Here is a 24,496-nt window from a genome sequence, read left to right as displayed (position 1 = left end):
GGAATGGTGGGGAGAAGTTGCCTAGTTTTCTAAATCCTCAATCTTAATTAAAAAATTCTAAAAACATCGCCAAGAGTTGGACATGACTGAGTTACTGAACAGCAACAACAAAAAATGTATTTGTTTCTTTAGGGTTTTAAATAATTTTGACAAGATATTTTGAAATATAAAGTATTCCTCCTGAATTATGCCTTTAAAGTAAGTTCTTCTATTTCAAAATTGATTCTCTTTTAACCCCTGTGGCTGGCCTCCAGGCTACTTCTGGTGTCACTTTGTTCAGTTGCTAAATTGTGTTCAACTATTTGTGACCCCGAGGACTGCATGCCAGGCTTCCCTGTCCTTCACTATTTCCCAGAGTTTGCTCAAACTGGTGTCCATTTAGTCGGTGATGCTGTACAGCCATCTCATCCTCTGTCGCCCCCTTCTCCTCCTGACCTCAGTCTTTCCCAGCATCAGGGTCTTTTCCAGTAAGTCAGCTCTTGGCATCAGGTGGCCAGAGTATTGGAGCTTTAGCTTCAGCAATAGGCCTTTCAATAAACGAGGTTGATTTCCTTTAGAATTGACTCATTTGATCTCCTTGCTGTCCAAGGGACAAAGTTCCTCTTTGCTTTCTGCCATTTAGACTGGTATCATCTGCGTATCTGAGGTTGTAGGTATTTCTCCAGGCAGTCTTGCTTCCAGCTTGTGAGTCATCCAGCTCTGCATTTCGCATGATATACTCTGCATTGATGTTAAATAAGGAAGGTGACAACACACAGCCTTGTCATACTCCTTTCCCAATTGTGAACCAGTCTGTTGTCCCATATCCAGTTCTGTTGCTTCTTGACCTGCATACAGGTTTCTCAGGAGACAGGTAAGGTGGTCTGGTATTCACATCTCTTTAAGAATATTTTCCACAGTTTGTTGTGATCCACATGATCAACGGCTTTAGTGTAGTCAATGAAGCAGATGTTTTTCTGGAATTCCCTTGCTTTTTCTATGATCCAGCGAATGTTGGCTATTTGATCTCTGGTTCCTCTACCTTTTCTCTTGGCAATGGCCACAGGACTGGAAAAGGTCAGTTTTCATTCCAATCCCAAAGAAGGGCAATGCCAAAAAATTTTCAAATTACCGCACAACTGAGTTCTTTCACAGCATCATCTTTTAGGGTTTTAAATAGCTCAACTGGAATTCCATCACCTCCACCAGCTTTGTTCATAGTGATGCTTCCTAAGGCTTCCTTGACTTCACACTCCAGGATGTCTGGCTCTAGATGAGTGACCACGCCAACGTGGTTATCAGTGTCATTAAGAATTTTTTTGTATAGTTCTTTTGTGTATTCTTGCCTCCTCTTCTTAATATCTTCTGTTCTGTTAGGTCCTTCCTGTTTCTGTCCTTTATTGTGCCCATCTTTCCATGAAATGTTCTCTTGGTATCTCCGGTTTTCTTGAAGCGGTCTCCAGTCTTTCCCATTCTATTGTTTTCCTCTATTTCTTTGCATCATTCAGTTAAGAAGGCTTTATTATCTCTCCTTGCTTTTCTCTGGGACTCTGCGTTCAGTTGGATATGTCTTTCCCTTCATCCTTTGCCTTTCACTTCTCTTCTTTTCTCAGCTATTTGTAAGGCCTCTTCAGGTGACCATTTTGCCTTCTTGCATTTCTTTTTCTTTGCAGTGGTTTTGGTCACTGCCTCCTGTACAATGTTAAGAACCTCTGTCCATAGTTCTTCAGGCACTCTGTCTACCAGATCTAATCCCTTGACTCTATTCATCACTCCTCTGTAAAATCATAAGGGATTTGATTTAGATCATTTCTGTATGCTCTAGTGGTTTTCCCTACTTTCTTCAATTTAAGCCTGAATTTTGCAATAAGGAGCTCAAGACCTGAGCCACAGTCAGCTCCAGGTCTTCTTTTTTTTGACTGTATAGAGCTTCTCCATCTTTAGCTGCAAAGAAATATAATCAATTTGGTTTTGGTATTGACCATCTGGTGATGTCCACATGTAGAGGTGACTCTTGTGTTGTTTTACCAGAGTTCACTGTAGCATTTAAGCATTTATCTCTCAATATTTCATGAAAATAAAATCCAATTCACGTTTTTTCAGTATTACATCAGGTGCTTAGAAATGGTCTGATCTTAAAGGAGTCATTAAGCCCAAATTCTTTATGAAAGCCTGTGTGAATGTGCTCTCAGGCATTAGTGATCTAAATAATGCAGCAAGTGGGGTGCCTTTTTAAAGAGCTGTCAGCCAAGGGTTTAGATAAAATAGTTTAAACGGAGAAAGTTTGCTGTAAGTATTTTGCATTCCTATCTGCTTTCAGCCCACCTCTTTGTTTCCTGCATGTTCTATCTCTAAGCATCACCATTCCTAAAAACAGAGGAAGTATTACAGAAAAACACAGTACGTGCTAAAACTGTGAGATGAACATAACAGTAGAGTAAGACACTTGTAACTCTGAGAGCAGAGTTGATGCAAAAAATGGAGTAAAATTTTGTCAGGTGGAGGAGGGATGGGGGAAGGGTGTTCTGGCACAGAATTGTGAAAACACCTGGCAAACCTGGCAGGTGGAGAAGATCACCGTGGCAGGGTCTTCATGAGTCTGGTGGAAAGGCATAAGGAAGCAAGGCATGAAAGAGAGACTGCGTCACATTGTGAGGGCTTGTATGCCAAGAAGAGGAGTTTCGGTTTTGTTTAGGAGCCAGTGAACATCCAAGAAATATTTTTCATGTTTGGCAGAGAACCATGATCATCTTTTCTCTCTCTCTCTTTGTGACCGTGTGGTAGAAGATGAACTGAGAAGAAGCAGCTATGGAGAAAAGAGGTAAGACCTGCTAGCTACTGAGGCACTAATAGTTCTAATCAGGGGGTAACAAAGCTGGACTAAGGTACTGTATCTGACCATCTGGCAGTCTTCATTCATCTTCTATGTGACAGGTTTTCAGATATCTGAAAGAGGGAGCTTGTGTTCTTTATCAAGGCAAGTATTTGGGGAACTTTTGAAGTCCTAGCTTTGCTCTCCAACTGGGATAAGGTTTAACAATGACTTGTCAGCCTGCTTATAGAACTTGGCTTCACTATTCTCATAAGTTATATGACTGTACTATTCTTATTATTTTGAAATTGCTATGCTTTGAAGTATTTGATTATTTTGAAATAATATTGAGTGGGGTCTTTATATTAGGAAACCCCAGCAGGGTCTAGAATTTCTAGAGAGAATTTTGGAGACCTGTGTGTTATGGTTCTGTTTGCCAGATCTCAGACTGACAACTTCAGTTTTGATTGTTTCTCATGTCTCTTGTGCAGAGAAGGCAATGGCACGCCACTCCAGTACTCTTGCCTGGAAAATCCCATGGACAGAGGAGCCTGGTAGGCTGCAGTCCATGGGGTTGCAAACAGTCGGAGACAACTGAGCGACTTCACTTTCACTTTTCACTTTCATGCATTGGAGAAGGAAATGGAAACCCACTCCAGTGTTCTTGCCTGGAGAATCCCGGGGATGGGGAAGCCTGATGGGTTGCCATCTCTGGGGTCGCACAGAGTCGGACATGACTGAAGCGACGCAGCAGCAGCATGTCTCTTGTGAGAAAAACTTAAATGATTCTGCTGTTGTTTGTTTCTGCTTGTAGACTCCTACCTACACAAGCAGAAGCAAATTCAGCAAAACTGAATTTTTGTAGCATATACTTCTGCTACAGCTATAGCTGTAGTTGTAGTATTTGGATTTTCTATAGTGGTTAGAACTACTCTTTTTTTTTAAGGCACTTCTTTCACTGCCTTTGGAACTGAGAAGGTCATCAATAGTGTGAAGGCCATTAAACTGACATTATAAGTATTCTTATGAAAGTCATGCTTTCTTGCAGGCATCATTTAATCCTGTGCCTTTTTGGGAAGGTTGTAGTTCTCATTTAGTTGTCAAGATACATGGTGCTATCTTATAAGCACTGATTTCTGACGAATTCTTGCAGAAAGGATAGTTTTTTTTTGTTTGCAGAACCACTTTTTGAGGTTCTGCAGATGGAGAAGAATGATCACTTGAACCAAAAATCTTTTCCAAGACTATGTTTTTGTAATGGACTCTTGGAAGAAGTTTGCTTTTAGATTACTAAATATGATAAACATGGTTGAACAGTGGTGGGAATGCCTTCTGTAAAGAGTTGAATAACTCTGCAGTTGCTTTTCCTGGCTCCACATAGCTAGGATCTGCAAGTGTGGCTGTCTTTGACCCTGCAGCTGGACTTGAAGTTTTTAAGGGTGACAAAACATCATAAAAATGTAGCACTTTTAATTAAAAATCAGAAGAGTTTGATCTGGAGTTTTGCTGCATCTGTTAAAAACAACAATGTGTTCTGAACAGGTTTTCATTAGGGTATTAAAACCAGAGAATTTAGTCCATCACTTTTTGAGAATTTAGTTCATCACTTTTAAAAAAACAAACTTGAAAATAAAGTCTTATCTACAACATAGCCAAATTACTGTTTTAGAAAGTTGTTTGGGTTTTCTTTATGTTTTGTTTTAATTCCATCCAAGTTGAGGAGAATTATTAATGAAAAAGTTGTATATCAAAGTTTACATCATTAAAGATAGAATTATTTTCTTTTGGAAAGATTGAAAAAGAATTCGACCCTGTATATTCACTTTATTTGCTAGTTCACTAAATTACCATTTTCCTCTGTTTCTATAGTCATTTTATTGTTTTATCCTCACAGATGTATCCTAAACTCTTCATTTAAATGTGTTCTTGTTTGTTTCTCACTAAATACTATTTTTGTTATCCTTAGCACAGTGAGGTCTCCTCCCAACCTACTAGGCTTCTCTCTGTCTTTCAGTGAACCCTTTCTTTCTGGATCTCAAAAAAATCTGTTAATTAGTTTGCCTCTTCCCTCTCACTGTAATACAATCATTCCATGTTCCTTCTCACAATGAAATGTTTTCTACAGTTCTATAATTTATTTTTTATTCATTGTTTAGCATGTTTATGATAAGGCAGATGTAACTTAAGATGAAGATAAGCTATAGTATGCCCAGTGTAGCCTCCATTGCTGAGACTGGATGACAGTATGGTTTTTCAGTAGTTTCAGATGAAGAATGATAGAAGGAAATGTATATCTTTAGTAATAAGAGGCGTATAATATTGTTCTTAAGTATTTGAAGGATTATGATGTGGAAGAGAAGTTAGCCACATTACTTAAAAGCTGTTTGATGGGTAAATTTTATGGTATAGGAATTATATCTTAAAAAAATAGTGCAATGACTAGTTGGTAGAAATGACAGGGCCATGTTTTGGTTTGTTTGTTTAATGCAAAGCAGAGCTTTCAGATAGAATGGTCTCAGGATTTGCTGCTCTGTGTCTGAAAGCCTTGAGTTTTCTGTTAGTGGAGGTGCTGTGGAGCTGCTCCTGATACAATTTAGGCATTTGAGAGAAGGTTGAGTTAAATGACCTCTATGCTGGATTTCTTTGATTCTGAAAGATACACTTTTCTCAGCTCTTTAATAACACAGGAGTCAGTGGACATAGGTATGATTATGAGAGTGACCTCTTTTTTAGTTTTAAGTTTACAACCATATTATTTAACAATCGTTATTTTTCTTCCCATGATTATCACCAATTTTTCACAGCAGGAGAAGGGTAGAGTGAAACTCCCACTTCTTGAAGCGGATATTGTATAACATTGCAAGGAGGACAAGGAAGCAAGGATAAGAGTCATAAATTGCAGCTGGAAGCTTGGAACTGATTCCTTTACTCTGCGGTAGCTCGGAAAGGATTCAGCTCCAAGTTTAATGAATAATGAAACATGATCTGAAGAAATTCTATGCAAGAAATACTCTGTTGCCTGGTTCTTAAGTGACTAGTAACTGTACCTTCTGCTCTACAGAAGTAACAATTCTCTTTGTTCACCTTTTCTTTCAAGAATTTGAGGTGATAGTTCAAGATTTGCTTGAAAAGCTCATTTTAATTGTAGGTTAATTTCTAACACATGTTGGTGGCCCTATGGTCATGGCAGAGCAGATGAAGAAAAGTACTGGCTTTAAGAATGAGCTTTTAAAATAAAAGTTGGAACTTTTTCCTCAAAGTGTTTGCTGATTATGTGTATTATGAAATGAACAATACTTTTGAGAAATATGGAATCTTCTAGGTGGAAGGGACCTTAGAGGAAACCTGATCCAAACTGCTTGTTCTTCCTGAGGAACTAAAACAATTCAGTGGAACTGGAAAGTTGTGTATTTGCCACAATGCAGTGCTGATGTTTTAGAAACTTCCTTTATTGTTATTTTCTTCCATTCTTTGCAACTTTTAGGAAGGCTGCTTCCTAGGCATCTTATTAAGTCTACCCTATAAAAATGTGTTTACCAAGCAAGAAAAACAGAAACTATAGCCAGGTTTACAGTAAGTCTTCCATAATATAACCGAATTATAAGAGAACATATTAAAATATAAGTGAGATTACTAAGAATTCATAAACATCTTTTCTGGAATACAGTTAGTAAACAGCATCAGCTGTACCTCCACTTACCATTTTGAGAGTTAATTGATGCCTTGTGGCCTTAACTTCTCTAGCCAGCTCTCATCCCTTAAAGAAGATGTTGACTCTGAAGCATTCATTTCCTTGTGAACTTGGCAGTGTGCCAGATCTAATAGACTGGTCCTTTGGTCATTAAACACCAATGGAAGTGTTGGCTATGAGAGAACTAGAAAAATAGGGGAGAAAAGGCATTTGTTAGCAGGGTGATTCAGTCCTTGTATTCATTATATGTGCAAATCACAATGCATATTAGACCACGAAAATACCTAGACTAAAAATGTTATTGTACCTGGTAACAAATGTAAGTTTTTTCTATCTTGTAAAATTAGATTAGAACTCTGAGAAATATAATCAGTGAAGCAGTTAAATAGATTATAAGCCGTACCTACCTTGCCCCTCAGCCTTATAATCAAAAGACCTTCTGTCTTGTCCAAACAGCAAAACCTTCTATAAGACACTGTGTGTGTGTATTATGAAACATAACAATTGTTTCATATTCCCAAACCTTGGAGCCCAGGGAACCCAGGCATGCCAGGCAGAAAAACCTTTGTTCATCACACCCTTGGAGAAATAGCAGGTACAGAGTACCACAGACCTTGGAAATAAGTATTATGCTTGTGTTTGCTTTTCTCCTTCTTACTTTCTCCAGGTCTAGGAAAAGATGAGACTGGTTGAAAGAGAATTCTATTACTTTTCTTCCTACTTAGGTCAGAAAATAAGAGCAAAGGAAATCGGTATGCCATTTTTTGACATATTTGCTTTCAATAGACAGGTAGAGACTTACCTGTGAAGTACCATGAAGGATAGTACTTATGTAACTGCTAAAAGATAAAATATATTCCTTTTTAGTTGTTGCATTTTAACTCATTTCAATCTTGTTTCGGGCAGGCCACATACATATCTCTTGAACATAGAATTTCTAGGGCATGTACCTTCTCAGATGGCCCTGGAAATATTTCTTTAAATTTGTTAACAGCCTTTTAAAAGGTTTGAAGCATTTCTGTGAATTAATAATAAACTGAAAACAACCTCATTTCCAACAGGATGTGAAGCATAGACTAGAACTCCATTGTGCTTCCTGTTTCTTGTCTGAGTGAGAAGGATCTAGTATAGGTAGAGTGCACACTCATCCAGGTTAGCCACAAGGCTGGGGTTAGACCTTGGGCTCTGATGTTCTTATTAGGTGTTCTGAGACTTTGAAATTTAGAGACTTGTTTCTGAGATGAAGCGTTTCTTCATTATTAGATGTGTGCTAGTGTCACTCTTGCACTTTGACTGTAACAGATGTTACCAAAGTTTCTGATTGTCTTTCTGGGTGTCTAGGATTGTTGTGCTAAATCCCAGTGGAAAATGTGTTTCTAGGCCCACAAGGCTGTTCCTCTGCTACACAGCAGGGACAGGCTCTTCCCCATCTGTCTCAATCATAGATTTCCCCCTGAAATCCAGGGGAACGTTTGCCGTGTTAAGTCATTAACAACTGTTTCAAAACAGTCTGATTTCTAACGGTTGGTGCATGTGGAGATACCTAATTAAAATAATTCCAGTCTCGTTAATAAGATAAGTGTGTTTTCTAGTTGCTATGGGATTATTGCTATCAAATACGAAGGGCTTGAGGCTTAGTCGAGTGAATTATGCTTGTGTTCCAGTCCCTTTACCAATTTAATTGTAATTTAAGAGTTTAAATCCTTATGTTTTTTCTTATATTTTCATTTCAATGAATGGGAGAGGTAACGGGGAAATTTTATAGGTAAGAATACTGACATCAGACATAGAACCTGTAGATTCCACAGGAGATTTGGCTACTAGAGGTCACAGAAATTGATGTGGTAATACATGATGAAATGGCCTCTTGTCTAAACTGTCCCACTCCCACATCTTTTCCATGAGTTCTTCAAGTGGAATTAATCTCTTCCTTCTCTGAACTCCTGGAGTGCTTTATGTATATACTTCTTACAATGTTTTCTACCTTCTGCTGTTTATATACACATGTTTTACAAATGCTGCTTCTTAAAGGCAGGCTTAATGACAGACCACCACTGTCTTGTCTTCCAAGGAGCCTAAGGCAATGGCTTGCACATTGTGATTTACTCAGAAACATTTGTTGAGTGAATGATCAATAGAAAGAAATATTTTATCATTGACTTTAATCTATATAATCATACTCCAGGTCTCGAGAAGGGACTTAGAACCTGTTCTAAGTATGTAAGAATATTTTTATTTTTAAATGTCAAAAATACTAAATCAGAATCATTAAGAATCTGTTGTATGCTGAATTTTATATAAGAAACTGACATATGATCCTCTTAGCAGAATCAACAAAACCTTGCAAACTAAATACCAAGAATATATATATACACACACACGAGCCTTCTTCAAAACAGAATTCATTAATTGTATAGAGCTTAGAGGTCTCACTAAGTCTCCTGTCCTAACAACACACACTATTAAATGGTAAACTAATGGGCAAACAGAAAAAACTCACCATGCATCTGAGGAGGTATGATAAAGTGGAATATTTGTTCAGGTGCTGCTTCCAGCAGTAATTGGTCATTCCCAGCTCTGTAGGCCTCTGAAAACAGTTTCCACTACTGCCATCTGATACTTTTCTGCCCCTTGGTGGTGATCATTATTATCTCATTTCCCAGACCTTATCATTATTAAAGCTCTACCTTCTTAGATAATTCTCATAAAACAAACCTTAGGATTTTGACAGCTAATGATAATGCCTTTGTTAAGGCTCCTAGTAAGCAGTCATATAGGGACACCTGAGAAGATAGAAGGAAATCAAGGGTGGGTGGGAAAGAGGTGATAGAAAGACTGGAAAAGGGAGGAACCTGGAGGCTGGGTGCTGGCAGGCAGGCTGGGAGTAAGAAGCAGCAGAGGTCAACACAGGATGGGCTGACAGGCAGGCCAGTGCCTAGGAGAAGATAACAAGTGTGTGTAGGAGAGCAGTGGTTCACATCTGTCAACATCGTTCCTTTTTGTGTGTGTATCTTAAAAACAAAGTGTATATTCAAGTTTTTCTCCATCTTATTAGTATTCAGGATGCCTTTTTGTTAGTGGTTTTGTGTCCTTTGCTTCTAGAGCTTGTCATTTTAGAAGTAGAGATCAAAAGCCAAGCCACAGTCACATGAAGATGCAAACTTATTACTTCAGGTTTTGGGGCAGATGTTTCTTTACTTTAAAAAAAAATGTGTCTGTCTCCCCAGCTGTGGCTGACCTCCTCAGACTTACGGTGTGAATGGCTGCAGAGATTGTTTTCATGACAAAAGGAGATCCATCACTGCTTTGAACCACCCAAAACTGTTCACCTCTGCTGGCAAGAAGCCGAGCCAAACCTATGTGAGGCTCTCTGGTAGCTGCTCAGACTCTTTTATATGTGAAGCAAAAGAAATGGGACATTTGTGAGATAGGATGTTATTTAGAGTCAAGAGACAGCTGTGATTGACTGCCAGGTATGTTTGGAGTCAGAGACTTCAATTTAATGCTTCTCCTGAAGCATTTGGTATGGTAGCTGGAGGCAAGGTAAAATCAGCTTTTATGGAGCCTGCTGACTTGAGATAGTGTCTGTACAAAGGGCCTAAACAGGAGGTAACATGAGCAAATGTTAGCCAGGCTTTGACTTTAGACCCCAAATCATGTTTAACACATGACCAGGGCAATTATCTACTTAATGAGTTGAATTATGGAATCCATCTGCTCATTCATTTCCATTCACTAAAATCTCCCTTTAGACCTTAGTGAGAGTTGCTTATTCGCATCTGACTCTTTGTGACCCCATGGACTGTAGCATGCCAGGCTCCTCTGTCCATGGGATTCTACAGGCCAGAATATTGAATAGGTTGCCATTCCCTTCTCCAGGGAATCTTTCCAACCCAGGGATCGAACCCAGTTCTCCTGCATTGCAGGCAGATTCTTTACCATCTGAGCCACTGTATCTCTAAGTAACAAGAATCTCTAATATTATAGGGAGGTAGTGTCTTTGTTCATAATCTAACAGTCTATGGCTAAAACAACGTGTTTTGGGCCAGTTTTCTTCCATGTGTCAGCCTTGTAGTAGTCACGTTGGGGATCTAGCCCCAGAAACGATAGGAGACTGGCGGTAGCAAAAATCAGTGATTGTATTCCATGTCACCTGCAGTAAATTTGGCAAGAGCCTGTTAGTGAAATTTGGTGTATGTCTCTTGGTTTGCTTAGTGAACAGATTGATGGACAGTTAAAAGATCTAAAAGCACAATATCTGTAATGTTTGACTGCTTCCATAGGTTAAATTGCCTTCTGAAGACTGAGAGACTGTATAGAATTTGTATTGGTTTCTTATTAGCCTGTGACCATAGGATAGACTTATAATTAAAAGAAAATCTGAAAACCTTGGTTGTAAGAGCATAATTTGAGATAAAGCTTTTGAAATTCCTTTCCAGTTTCGTAGATGGAAATAAAACAGAGATATAGACCAACTGGAGAAAAGTTGTCAATACTAATACTAATAATAGCTACCACTTACTGTGAGCCTCTTGTGAGTTAGGCACAGTGCTGACATCATTACCTCCTTCACATCCTAACAATACTGAAGGAAGGTTTTAGAATGACTGTTTTACAGGGGAGGAGACTGAGTCTAAGACAAGATCAGTAACTTGCTGACGACCACAAAATTAGTAACTAGTGATCTGGGATTTGAACCTGGATCTGTCTGACACAGGTGTGCTGCACAGTTTCTATAGTTGTGTGCTTTAAGATGGGGGAAAAAAAAAAAACCAGACAGGCCTGCAGAGAAGTAGGGCCAAAACTTCTAAGGCACTGTAGCCGAAAGCAGAGCTTTCAACACATTATCAAAGATCACAGACTAACAACATGTGATGATCAGAATGAATTAGAGTGTGAGTTACTTAACTAACACTCTGGGGTAATTTCAGGTGAAGGGAAGGATTAATAGCTCTTATTTTTGCATGTGCCACCACAGGGTTTTTAAGGAACTGATTTTCTATGGTTTAAAAATGACAGTGTGAGCCCTGTGTTTTCTATCACTGCGTTAGGCATTATTCAGTGCAGACACCAGGAACTTATTTTTCTCCATCCATCTACTGCTGCTACTGGAAACAGATGTTCTCTAAGCCTACCATGCCAGTGCTTCCTCTAACAAGCTTGCATAAAGTGGTGGTATTGTGTTTGCCTTTCCTACCATTTCAAGAGTTAAACAGAGAACTGTAGTCTCCAGTGCACCAGCCTTTATAGATAGATATACTCTTTGGGATCCCATATTTAAGTGAAATTAGTTCTGAAGTCAGACTTTAAATTTGAACTAAGAATAGGGGAACGTGAGGAGTAAGCAGATGATGAAAGATCTTGGATTTTATCTTTGAAAAAGAAAAAAAAGGGAGAGGGTGTCAATTAAAAAATCCCGTGTCTGAAATATAGCAGCTGTGAATTAAATGCATAGATCTTCTTCATCAAGTTGATATTTACGTTTGGCATCATGGATCTCTAAATTAGTTGATTGTGTCTATGTTCGGCTGTGAGTCTAATGGTTTAATTTGATAATGGATGGCTTTGAACTTCACTTGGAGACTTAGGCCCATAGAGAGTATCGTTTGATCTGGCTAAAGTGATAAGTTGCTGTCGGTGTTGGTTTGTCATCCTCTTCTTCCTGTTCTTCCTCTTGCTCATCTTCCTCCTCCTCCCTCCTTTTTCTTATCCTCCTTCTCCTTTTCTTGTTCCTCTTAAGAACATTTTATGATTTAAAAATCCTATTGATAGGCTAGTAAAGAGACAACATTAATCTGAGAATAATTATCTTGACATTAGGGATGTGTGATATGTGCATGTTTATTGTTCAACATAGTGCTTTCAGCAAACACTTGGGAATGAATGAAGGAATGCAGATGTATTTCTGAATCTGACTTCTCTGACTTTCTTTTAAGCACGTTTAAAGGCTTTGGATTTTATTTTGGTCTTGGATAATCACTTAGTGAGCAGGAACCCTGTTACTGCTAATCTGCGGAGATACCTCTAATAGAAAGGCCGAGTTCAGCCATTATATATTTCCTTCTCTCTCACTGGTTTCTTGACTGGCTCTAATAGGCCTTTGAGTTTTCCTTTTGTTTCCCTTTCTTTCTGGCCCTCTAGCAACATTTCTTTCTGCTTCATTTTTAAACTGTAAAGTATCCTGAATTATCTTTATTACACCTCCCTGACCCCCCCTTTTCCTGCCCTTACTACTCCTGTCTTCTCTTTCAACCCAAATATAAATGAGAATTAAGAAAGCTGAAACATTTACTTAAGAATAAAACTTAATGCCTTTTCAGTGTTTGGTGAGTATGTATTTGTATTTTTAAAAATGTTTCAGAGTCTAAGACTTGAAAAAATAAAATTAGATCTTGTTGGATTTCTTCTGTACACACACTTGTTTAGAATATAGAAGGCTGAAAGAATAATACTAGAAGCCTATTAGTAAGTGGCCTGAGGAGTTGGCACTACTGCTGTTACCATCTGGTCTATCCTAAGTATTTTAGCCAATATTTATGTATTACGTCACAGATTCATTTAGATCTTCTTGATCAGTCTAGATAATATGGCCTCTAACTTGAAGTTTCTGTTTTTTTCCAGACTGGGGATAAGGTGCTTACTAACTCAAAGATTTTGCATGGCATTAAGTTTTTTATGTGTGTGATAAGGAAATGCTTCCAAGGGCAAGGTGGTAGTATTGCTGCTGCTGCTGCTACTACTGTATACAACTATACACGTGATGGGTTTACATTGGAACACTTGGAAATATTGAACGAAGAACTTGAGCTGTGCAGATGTGCAAACGGAAGAAGGCAGATCATAGCAGGCTTGGAAGAAATAACTTAAAATTTGTTGTGATGATTCTAGGTTTGATACTAACTTAAACAAACCACCTCAGGTCACCTGGGATATCTGAATTTGGCTTAGATATTAGATAAGATGAAAACGTATTGAAAAGAAAAGGCTTTAAAAAACAGGATGCAGAAGCATGTGTAGAATATAATGTTATTTTGGTGAAAATGTGTATGTAATGTGTGTATATGGGGCAAGGGGAAAGACCTCAGCTCAATTCAGTTGCTCGGTCATGTCTGACTCTTTGTGACCCCATGGACTGCAGCACACCAGGCTCCCCTGTCCATTACTAACTCCTGGAGCTTGCTCAAACTCATGTCCATCAAGTCAGTGATGCCATCCAACCATCTCATCCTCTGTTATCTCCTTCTCCTCCTGCCTTCAGTCTTTCCCAGCATCAGGGTCTTTTCCAGTGAGTCACTTTGTCTCATCTGGTGGACAAAGTATTGGAGTTTCAGCTTCAGCATCAGTCCTTTCAGTGAATATTCAAGACTGATTTCCTTGAGGATTGACTGGTTGGATCTCCTTGAAGTCCAAGGGACTCTCAAGAGTCTTCTCTAGCACCACAGTTCAAAAGCATTAATTCTTTGGCACTCAGCTTTCTTTATAGTCCAACTCTCACATCCTTACCTGACTACTGCAAAAACTATAGCTTTGACTAGACGGACCTTTGCTGGCAAAGTCATGTCTCTGCTTTTGAACATGCTGACTAGGTTGATCATAGCTTATCTTCCAAGGAGAAAGCGTCTTTTAATTTCATGGCTGCACTCACCATCTGCAGTGATTTTGGAGCCCAAGAAAATAAAGTCTGTCACTGTTTCCATTTTTCCCCATCTATTTGCCATAAAGTGATGGGACCAGATGCCATGATCTTAGTTTTTTGAATGTTGAGTTTTAAGCCAACCTTCTCACTCTCCTCTTTCACTTTCATCAAGAGGTCTTTAGTTCCTCTTCGCTTTTCTGCCTTAAGGGAGGTGTCATCTGCGTATCTGAGGTTATTGATATTTCTCCCGGCAATCTTGATTCCAGCTTGTGATTCATCAAGCCCGGCATTTTGCATGATGTACACTCAGATCAGATCAGTCGTTCAGTCGTGTCCGACTCTTTGCCACCCCATGAATCACAGCACGCCAGGCCTCCCTGTCCATCACCAACTCCCGGAGTTCACTGAGACTCACGTCTAACGAGTCGGTGATGCCATCCAGCCATCTCATCCTCTGTCATCTCCTTCTCTTCTTGCCCCCAATCCCTCCCAGCATCAGAGTCTTTTCCAGTGAGTCAACTCTTCGCATCAGGTGGCCAAAGTACTGGAGTTTCAGCTTCAGCATCATTCCTTCCAAAGAAATCCCAGGGCTGATCTCCTTCAGAATGGACTGGTTGGATCTCCTTGCAGTCCAAGGGACTCTCAAGAGTCTTCTCCAACACCACAGTTCAAAAGCATCAATTCTTCAGCGCTCAGCCTTCTTCACAGTCCAACTCTCACATCCATACATGACCACTGGAAAAACCATAGCCTTGACTAGACGGACCTTTGTTGGCAAAGTAATGTCTCTGCTTTTGAATATGCTATCTAGGTTGGTCATAACTTTCCTTCCAAGCAGTAAGTGTCTTTTAATTTCATGGCTGCAGTTACCATTTGTAGTGATTTTGGAGCCCCCAAAAATAAAGTCTGACACTGCTTCCACTGTTTCCCCATCTATTTCCCATGAAGTGATGGGCCCGGATGCCATGATCTTCGTTTTCTGAATGTTGAGCTTCAAGCCAACCTTCTCACTCTCCTCTTTCACTTTCATCAAGAGGCTTTTCAGTTCCTCTTCACTTTCTGCCATAAGAGTGGTATCATCTGCATATTTGAGGTTATTGATATTTCTCCAGGCAATCTTGATTCCAGCTTGTGTTTCTTCCAGTCCAGCGTTTCTCATGATGTACTCTGCATGTAAGTTAAGTAAACAGGGTGACAATATACAGCCTTGACGTACTCCTTTTCTTATTTGGAACCAGTCTGTTGTTCCATGTCCACTTCTAACTGTTGCTTCCTGACCTGCATACAAATTTCTCAAGAGGCAGATCAGGTGGTCTGGTATTCCCATCTCTTTCAAAATTTTCCACAGTTTATTGTGATCCACACAGTCAAAGGCTTTGGCATAGTCAATAAAGCAGAAATACATGTTTTTCTGGGACTCTCTTGCTTTTTCCATGATCCAGCGGATGTTGGCAATTTGATCTCTGGTTCCTCTGCCTTTTCTAAAACCAGCTTGAACATCAGGAAGTTCACAGTTCACATATTGCTTAAGCCTGGCTTGGAGAATTTTGAGCCTTACTTTACTAGCGTGTGAGATGAGTGCAATTGTGCAGTAGTTTGAGCATTCTTTGGCATTGCCTTTCTTTGGGATTGGAATGAAAACTGACCTCTTCCAGTCCTGTGGCCACTGCTGAGTTTTCCAAATTTGCTGGCATATTGAGTGCAGCACTTTCACAGCATCATCTTTCAGGATTTGAAATAGCTCAACTGGAATTCCATCACCTCCACTAGCTTTGAATGTAGTGATGCTTTCTAAGGCCCACTTGACTTCACATTCCAGGATGTCTGGCTCGAGGTCAGTGATCACACCATCGTGATTATCTGGGTTGTGAAGATCTTTTTTGTACAGTTCTTCTGTGTATTCTTGCCATCTCTTCTTAATATCTTCTGCTTCTGTTAGGTCCATACCATTTCTGTCCTTTATCGAGCCCATCTTTGCATGAAATGTTCCTTTGGTATCTCTGATTTTCTTGAAGAGATCCCTAGTCTTTCCCATTCTGTTGTTTCCCTCTATTTCTTTGCATTGATCTCTGGAGAAGGCTTTCTTATCTCTTCTTGCTATTCTTTGGAACTCTGCATTCAGATGTTTATATCTGCATATAAGTAAATAAGCGAGGTGACAATATACAGCCTTGATGCACTCCTTTCCCAATTTGGAACCAGCCCATTGTTGCATGTTCAGTTCTAACTGTTGCTTCTTGACCTGAGTACAGGTTTCCTAGGAGTCAGGTAAGGTGGTCTAGTATTCCCATCTCTTGAAGAATTTTCCACAGTTTTTGTAATCCACAGTCAAAGGCTTTGGCATAGTCAATAAAACAGAAGTAGATGTTTTTCTGGAATTATCTTGCTTTTTCTGTAGTCCAGTGGATGTTGGCAATTTGATCTCTGCTTCCTCTACCTTTTCTAAATCCAGCTTGAACATCTGGAAGTTCTCAGTTCATGTACTGTTGAAGCCTACTGCTGCTGCTGCAAAGTCACTTCAGTCGTGTCCAACTCTTCGCGACCCCATGGACTGCAGCCTACCAGGCTCCTCTGTCCATGTAATTTTCCAGGCAAGAGTACTGGAGTGGGTTGACATTGCCTTCTCCATTGAAGCCTAGCTAGGAGATTTTTGAGCATTACTTTGCTATCGTGTGAGATGAGTGCAATTGTGTGGTAGTTTGAACATTCTTTGGCATTGCCTTTCTTTGGGATTGGAATGAAAGCTGACCTTTTCCAGTCCTGAGGCCACTGCTGAGTTTTCCAAATTTGCTGGCATATTGAGTGCAGCACTTTCACAGCATCATCTTTTAGGATTTGCAGTAGCTCAGCTGGAATTCCATCACCTCCACTAGCTTTGTTTGTAGCGATGCTTCCTAAGGTCCACTTGACTTCACATTCCAGGATATCTGGCTATAGGTGAGTGATCACACCATTGTGATTATCTGTGTCGTGAAGATTTTTTTGTTACAGTTTTTCTGTGTATTCTTGCCACCTCTTCTTAATATATTCTGCTACTCTTAGGCTCATACCACTTCTGTCCTTTATTGTGCTCATTTTTGTATGAAATGTTCCCTTGGTATCTCCAGTTTTCTTGAAGAGATCTCTAGTCTTCCCCATTCTATTGTTTTCCTCATTTCTTTGCATTGATCATTGAGGAAGACTTTCTTATCTCTCTCTTCTATCTTTGGAACTCTGCATTCAAATGGGTATATCTTTCCATTTCTACTTTGCCTTTAGCTTCTCTTTTCTCAGCTATTTGTAAGGCCTCCTCAGAGAACGATTTTGCCTTTCTTTTTCTTCGGATGGTCTTGATCCTTGCCTCCTGTACAATGTCACAAACCTTTGTTCATAGTTCTTCAGGTACTCTGTCAGATCTAATGCCTTGTATCTATTTGTCACTTCTACTGTATAATCATAAGGGATTTGATTTAGGTCATACCTGAATGGTCTAGTGGTTTTCTCTGCTTTCTTCAGTTTAAGTCTGAATTTGGCAATAAGAGTTCATGATCTGAGCCACAGTCAGCTCCGGTCTTGTTTTTGCTGATTGCATAGAGCTTCTCCATCTTTGGCTGCAAAGAATATAATCAGTCTGATTTCGGTGTTGACCATCTGGTGATGTCCATGTGTAGAGGCATCTCTTGTGTTGTTGGAAGTGGGTATTTGCTATGACTGGTATGTTCTCTTGGCAGAACTCAGCCTTTGCCCTGCTTTATTCTGTACTCCAAGGCCAAACTTGCCTGTTACTCCAGGTATCTCTTGACTTTCTACTTTTGCATTCCAGTCCCCTATGATGAAACGGACATCTTTTTGGGGTGTTAGTTCTAGAAGTTCTTGTAGGTCTTCATAAACTGTTCAGCTTTAGCTTTTTTGGCATTAGTGGTCAGGGCATAGACTTAAATTGCTGTGATATTGAATGGTTTGCCTTGGAAACAAACATAGATCATTCTCTTTGGAAAGACCTAACAGGCCATAAATCAACATATTGAAAGATCTAATCTCTGAATGCTGGAAATGTGGAATGTTTATTTAGAAACAATTTCCTCATCTGTGTTTTCTATTTATTACTAATGCACGTGCTTCTACTATTATAATAAGAGGTTGTCTTCAAAAGTGGCTATTGAAGAGGAATGTGTTATAGAGTCAGCTTTTGGTGATAGATGAGGATGACTGTTGGTGTGGGGCCAGGCAAGGCGAGACAAGGGACTGAGTACCTTGAAGGCTTAAGTAGAGTGACTTTGATAATACAAAGCATCAACAATAAAAAACTTATCTTTTAACTGATAGTATTTAAGATAAATTTATCAACTTGTGTGATTATGAGATTTACCTTCCTAATTATGTTTCACAGTGATAATAAAATTAGTTTCTCTTCTCAGATTATACACAGCTTGTAGTAAAAAGAGCTCAGAAATGAGCTAGGTGACTGGGGAAGCCAGTCTGGGATTTAAATTTTATAGAGATAATGCAGAGTTCATGGTATTAAGAGTTTGGCAGAAATCCCCAGGAGTTAAGAAATTTCAAACAAAGGCTGACAGGAGACAGTTGGCTGGAAAATGAAGAAGTCTGATAGAGTTGAAGTGCATCGTATATTAGGATCATCAGCAATGCAATGACTTTTCATTGCCGAATAACTAAAGTTAGAAATAATAAAAACTGTTTTGGTTTCTTTAGTCCATATTTAAGCTTTAAAAATCACATTCTGTTTGAACCAGCTATTGGAGTCATATTTTTCTAGATTGGGGTTGGAAGGAGGATATAAAATACTAAACTAGAAATTAGAAGAAGGAATAATAGCAAAAAGCTGGAGATTCTCAGGTGGTAGGGAAATCATGTTTGCCCTGAGAAAAGTATTCTGAAGCTCAGTTCAGTTCAGTTGCTCTGTCGTGTCCGACTGTTTGTGACCCCATGAATTGCAGCACACCAGGCCTCCCTGTCTATCACCAACTCCTGGAGTTTACTCAAACTCATGTCCATCCAGTTGGTGATGCCGTCCAGCCATCTCATCCTCTGTCGTCCCCTTCTCCTCCTGCCCCCAATCCCTCCCAGCATCAGGGTCTTTTCCAATAAGTCAACTCTTCGCATGAGGTGGCCAAAGTATTGGAGTTTCAGCTTCAGCATCAGTCCTTCCAGTGAACACCCAGGACTGATCTCCTTTAGGATGGACTGGTTGGATCTCCTTGCAGTCCAAGGGACTCTCAAGCATCTTCTCCAACACTACAAAAAGCATCAATTCTTCGGTGCTCAGCTTTTTTCACAGTCCAACTCTCACATCCATACATGACCACTGGAAAAACCATAGCCTTGACTAGACGGACCTTTGTTGGCAAAGTAATGTCTCTGCTTTTGAATATGCTATCTAGGTTGGTCATAACTTTCCTTCCAAGCAGTAAGCATCTTTTAATTTCATGGCTGCAGTCACCATCTGCAGTGATTCTGGAGCCCCAAAAAATAAAGTCGGACACTGCTTCCACTGTTTCCCCATCTATTTCCCATGAAGTGATGGGACCAGATGCCATGATCTTAGCTTTCTGAATGTTGAGCTTTAAGCCAACTTTTTCACTCTCCACTTTCACTTTCATCAAGAGGCTTTTCAGTTCCTCTTCATTTTCTGTCATAAGGGTGGTGTCCTCTGCATATCTGAGGTTATTGATATTTCTCCCGGCAATCTTGATTCCAGCTTGTGCTTCTTCCGGTCCAGCGTTTCTCATGATGTACTCTGCATATAAGTTAAATAAACAGGGTGACAATATACAGCCTTGACGTACTCCTTTTCTTATTTGGAACCAGTCTGTTGTTCCATGTCCACTTCTAACTGTTGCTTCCTGACCTGCATATAGGTTTCTCAAGAGGCAGATCAGGCGGTCTGGTATTCCCATCTCTTTCAGAATTTTCCACAGTTTATTGTGATCCACACAGTCAAAGGTTTGGCATAGTTAATAAAGCAGAAATACATGTTTTTCTGAAAGTCTCTTGCTTTTTCGATGATCCAGAGGATATTTGCAATTTGGTCTCTGGTTCCTCTGCCTTTTCTAAAACCAGCTTGAACATCTGGAAGTTCATGGTTCATGTATTGCTGAAGCCTGGCTTGGAGAATTTTGAGCATTACTTTACTAGCGTGTGAGATGAGTGTAATTGTGCGGTAGTTTGGGCATTCTTTGGCATTGCCTTTCTTTGGGATTGGAATGAAAACTGACCTCTTCCAGTCCTGTGGCCACTGCTGAGTTTTCCAAATTTGCTGGCATATTGAGTGCAGCACTTTCACAGCATCATCTTTCAGGATTTGAAATAGCTCAACTGGAATTCCATCACCTCCACTAGCTTTGAATGTAGTGATGCTTTCTAAGGCCCACTTGACTTCACATTCCAGGATGTCTGGCTCGAGGTCAGTGATCACACCATCGTGATTATCTGGGTTGTGAAGATCTTTTTTGTACAGTTCTTCTGTGTATTCTTGCCATCTCTTCTTAATATCTTCTGCTTCTGTTAGGTCCATACCATTTCTGTCCTTTATCGAGCTCATCTTTGCATGAAATGTTCCCTTGGTATCTCTGATTTTCTTGAAGAGATCTCTAGTCTTTCCCATTCTGTTGTTTTCCTCTATTTCTTTGCATTGATTGCTGAGGAAGGCTTTCTTATCTCTCCTTTCTGTTCTTTGGAACTCTGCATTCAGATGCTTATATCTTTCCTTTTCTCCTTTGCTTTTCACTTCTCTTCTTTTCACAGCTCTTTGTAAGGCCTCCTTAGACAGCCATTTTGCTTTTTTGTATTTCTCTTCCATGGGGATGGTCATGATCCCTCTCTCCTGTATAATGTTACGAACCTCCGCCCATAGTTCATCAGGCACTCTGTCTATCAGATCTAGCCCCTTAAACCTATTTCTCACTTCCACTGTATAATCATAAGGGATTTGATTTAGGTCATACCTGAATGGTCTAATGGTTTTCCCTGTTTTCTTTAATTTAAGTCTGAATTTGGCAATAAGGAGTTCATGATCTGAGCCACAGTCAGCTCCTGGTCTTGTTTTTGCTGACTGTAAGTAGCTTCTCCATCTTTGGCTGCAAAGAATATAATCAGTCTGATTTCGGTGTTGACCATCTGGTGATGTCCATGTGTAGAGTCTTCTCTTGTGTTGTTGAAAGAGAGTGTTTGATATGACCAGTGCATTCTCTTGGCAAAACTCTATTAGCCTTTGCTCTGCTTCATTCTGTACTCCAAGGCCAAATTTTCCGGTTACTTCAGGTGTTTCTTGACTTCCTACTTTTACATTCCAGTCCCCTATAATGAAAAGAACATCTTTTTTGGGTGTTAGTTCTAAAAGGTCTTGGAGGTCTTCCTAGAACCATTCAAGCTACCTAAATACATATTACTTGGGCAGTAGGTTCCAGAGTTAAGACCTAAAGTGAAAAATGAAATAATGTAAATAGACTGGTTCCAAATAGGGAAAGGAGTATGTCAAGGCTGTATATTGTCACCCTGCTTATTTAACTTATATGCAGAGTACATCATGAGAAACCCTGGGTTGGAAGAAGCACAAGCTGGAATCAAGATTGCCAGGAGAAATATCAATAACCTCAGACATGCAGATGACACCACCCTTATGGCAGAAAGTGAAGAGGAATTAAAAAGCCTCTTGATGAAAGTGAAAGAGGAGAGTAAAAAAGTTGGCTTAAAGCTCAACATTCAGAAAGCTAAGATCATGGCATCTGGTCCCATCACTTCATGGGAAATAGATGGGGAAACAGTGGAAGCACTGTCAGATTTATTTTGGGGGGCTCCAAAATCACTGCAGATGGTGACTGCAGCCATGAAATTAAAAGATGCTTACTCCTTGGAAGGAAAGTTATGACCACCCTAGATAGCATATTCAAAAGCAGAGACATTACTTTGCCAACAAAGGTCCGTCTAGTCAAGGCTATGGTTTTTCCAGTGGTCATGTATGGATGTGAGAGTTGGACTGTGAAGAAAGCTGAGTGCCGAAGAATGGATGCTTTTGAACTGTGGTGTTGGAGAAGACTCTTGAGAGTCCCTTGGACTGCAAGGAGATCCAGCCTGTCCATTTTAAAGGAATCAGTCCTGGGTTTTCATTGGAAGGAGTGATGCTAAAGCTGAAACTCCAATACTTTGGCCACCTCATGCGAAGAGTTGACTTATTGGAAAAGACCCTGATGCTGGGAGGGATTGGAGGTAGGAGGAGAAGGGGACGACAGAGGATGAGATGGCTGGATGGCATCACTGACTCGATGGACATGAGTTTGAGTAAACTCCGGGAGTTGGTGATGGACAGGGAGGCCTGGCGTGTTGCCATTCATGGGATTGCAAAGAGTCAGACACGACTGAGTGACTGAACTGACTGACTGACTGACCTTGACAAAAATCCCTCTAAAAATGTCATGTTAGAGGTTAATAATGTTAATACAGCAGATATTTCCTCCAGTGTTAGAACAAAGCAACGTTTCTTTCGTTGAGCCCCAGATACACTTGGCTTGCATTTATGGGCCGTGGTGTTTAGGGAGGAGACATGCCTTATACACTAGAGCCACCCTCAGCGTGGCCACGGGTCCACACTATGAGAAGCTGACTGTAGGGGCTGCGCATTGATAATATCTATCTCTTGTTTATGCCCACAGTTTGTGTTCTTGTTCCCACATTTTCCTTCTCCCTCTCCCATTTTTTTCTCTTTTTACCCTGTTTCACCGTCTCTTCTGAGCACTCCCATGGGTCCACTGTACCCACTGAGCTTCATAGTTCTCAGGTGGCCTTTTTATGTACATACCAGATCATCTTTGGTTTGGAGTTGGTTGGGGGCCTGTGTGCTCGCCTGACAAGATTTACATTGTTCCTGACAGTACTTATGTTTCTGGAGCCATTTAGTCTTGGGGCCCATGGGTCTGAACTGGGCTGCGGGGTGTCCAGCCTGGTCTAGGTGCCTTTAAGATGTTAAGACCTGATATTTCGAAATAAAACTATAATTTAAAAAGATACATACACCCCTGTGTTTTTAGCAGCACTATTCACAATAGCCAGGACGGGGAAACAACCTAAATCTCCATCAATAGATGAATGGATGAAGAAGGTATGGTGTATAATATACAGTGGAATGTTACTCAGCCATAAAAATAGAATGAAATATTGTCATTTGCAGCAACATGGATGGAAGAAGAGATTATCATACTAAGTGAGATAAGTCAGACAGAGAAAGACAAATAGCATATGATGTAACTTATATGTGCAGTATAAAGTATGGCACAAATGAACCTGTCCACAAAACAGAAATAGACTTACAGGCATGCAGAACAGACTTGTGGTTGCCAACGGGGTAGGGGAGAGGCGGAGGGAAGGATCGGGTATTTGAGGTTAGTAGATGCAAACTATTACATTTAGAATGGGTGAACAACAAAGTCCTACTGTATAGCACAGGGAACAACAGCCATAAATAAAGCATAATGGAAAAGAATATGAAAAAGAATGTATATATGTGTATTACTGAGTCACTTTGCTATATAGTAGAAATTAACATAATATTGTAAATCAACTATACATCAAAAAAAAAAAAAAAAAGATGTTACAGCTTGGTTTACAAATTCTGGGGATGTGTGGGACCCAGGGATCAATTTTGCAGCTACCTGAAATGTGGGATTTATGCAGGAGTCCTGGACTGAAAGCCCTCTGGATAATTAAAGGAGTCTTTTCCAAAGGGAAGTTTGTGTGACCTGGATTTCCTTGTACAGTCTGAGAGGCTGTATTTTATAGTGGAAAGAACAGTGAATGAGAGATCAAAAACTCTGTTTTATACCACTGCTTATTTCCTCTGTGTTTTTTAGTCGATGTTTGTCAGCTTTTTATATTTGTGGCACATTAAAAAAATATATATAGATTTGTGGCAAATTTTAAAAATGGTGTTTTGGTGACATAATTGAAGAGACTAAAATCTCAAAACAGCATTAAACAAGTCAGTAGCAGTTCAGTAGAGTTAGAATTAGAGCATCACATGGTCCTGGCACCTATAAAAAACATCTTTGGTTGGTATAATACTTAAGTCATCCCTCTTTGAGCGCTGTTTTGTTGTTGGAGCTCTTCACTGCCAGGCTGAGCTCTCTCATATGATCATGATGCAGCACTATTTGTGGTTTCATTAAATATGCTGTTTCTTTGGCACTAGCTTTGTGCTGTGTTATTCCTCTTGCCTTTTATTCATAGCAGTTCTCTACTCTGTATTTGTACTTGCATCTGTAAAGAGGAGTAGTTAGAACTGTCTTACCTACCTCAGGACTGTTGTGGGGATCAGTGAACTATGAAAGATGCAAGCATTTCATAAAAAATGCAAAAATTTTATAAAGTTATGAAGAGTTATGTAACT

General features: G+C 39.8%; 1 protein-coding gene across 6 annotated transcripts in view; it reads left to right on the top strand.

Moving 5' to 3' along the window:
* Nucleotides 1-24,496, top strand: part of TTC28 (tetratricopeptide repeat domain 28) — a 579,079-nt gene that overhangs the window by 202,660 nt on the left and 351,923 nt on the right. Inside the window, exon 1 of one of the 6 annotated variants that reach the window (XM_059876197.1) lies at nt 197-24,496. The exons of the other annotated variants lie outside the window; for them this stretch is intronic. Within the exon in view, the coding sequence (XP_059732180.1) occupies nt 24,458-24,496 (39 nt within the window). The 5' untranslated portion in view covers nt 197-24,457. Of the gene's footprint in view, nt 1-196 lie in introns of those variants that run through there. 6 annotated transcript variants of the gene reach the window in all.

The sequence above is a fragment of the Bos taurus genome, chromosome 17 (genome assembly GCF_002263795.3).
Source record: "Bos taurus isolate L1 Dominette 01449 registration number 42190680 breed Hereford chromosome 17, ARS-UCD2.0, whole genome shotgun sequence".
In the NCBI taxonomy this organism is placed as follows: domain Eukaryota; kingdom Metazoa; phylum Chordata; class Mammalia; order Artiodactyla; family Bovidae; genus Bos; species Bos taurus.
This window is presented reverse-complemented; position numbering and strand designations above follow the sequence as displayed.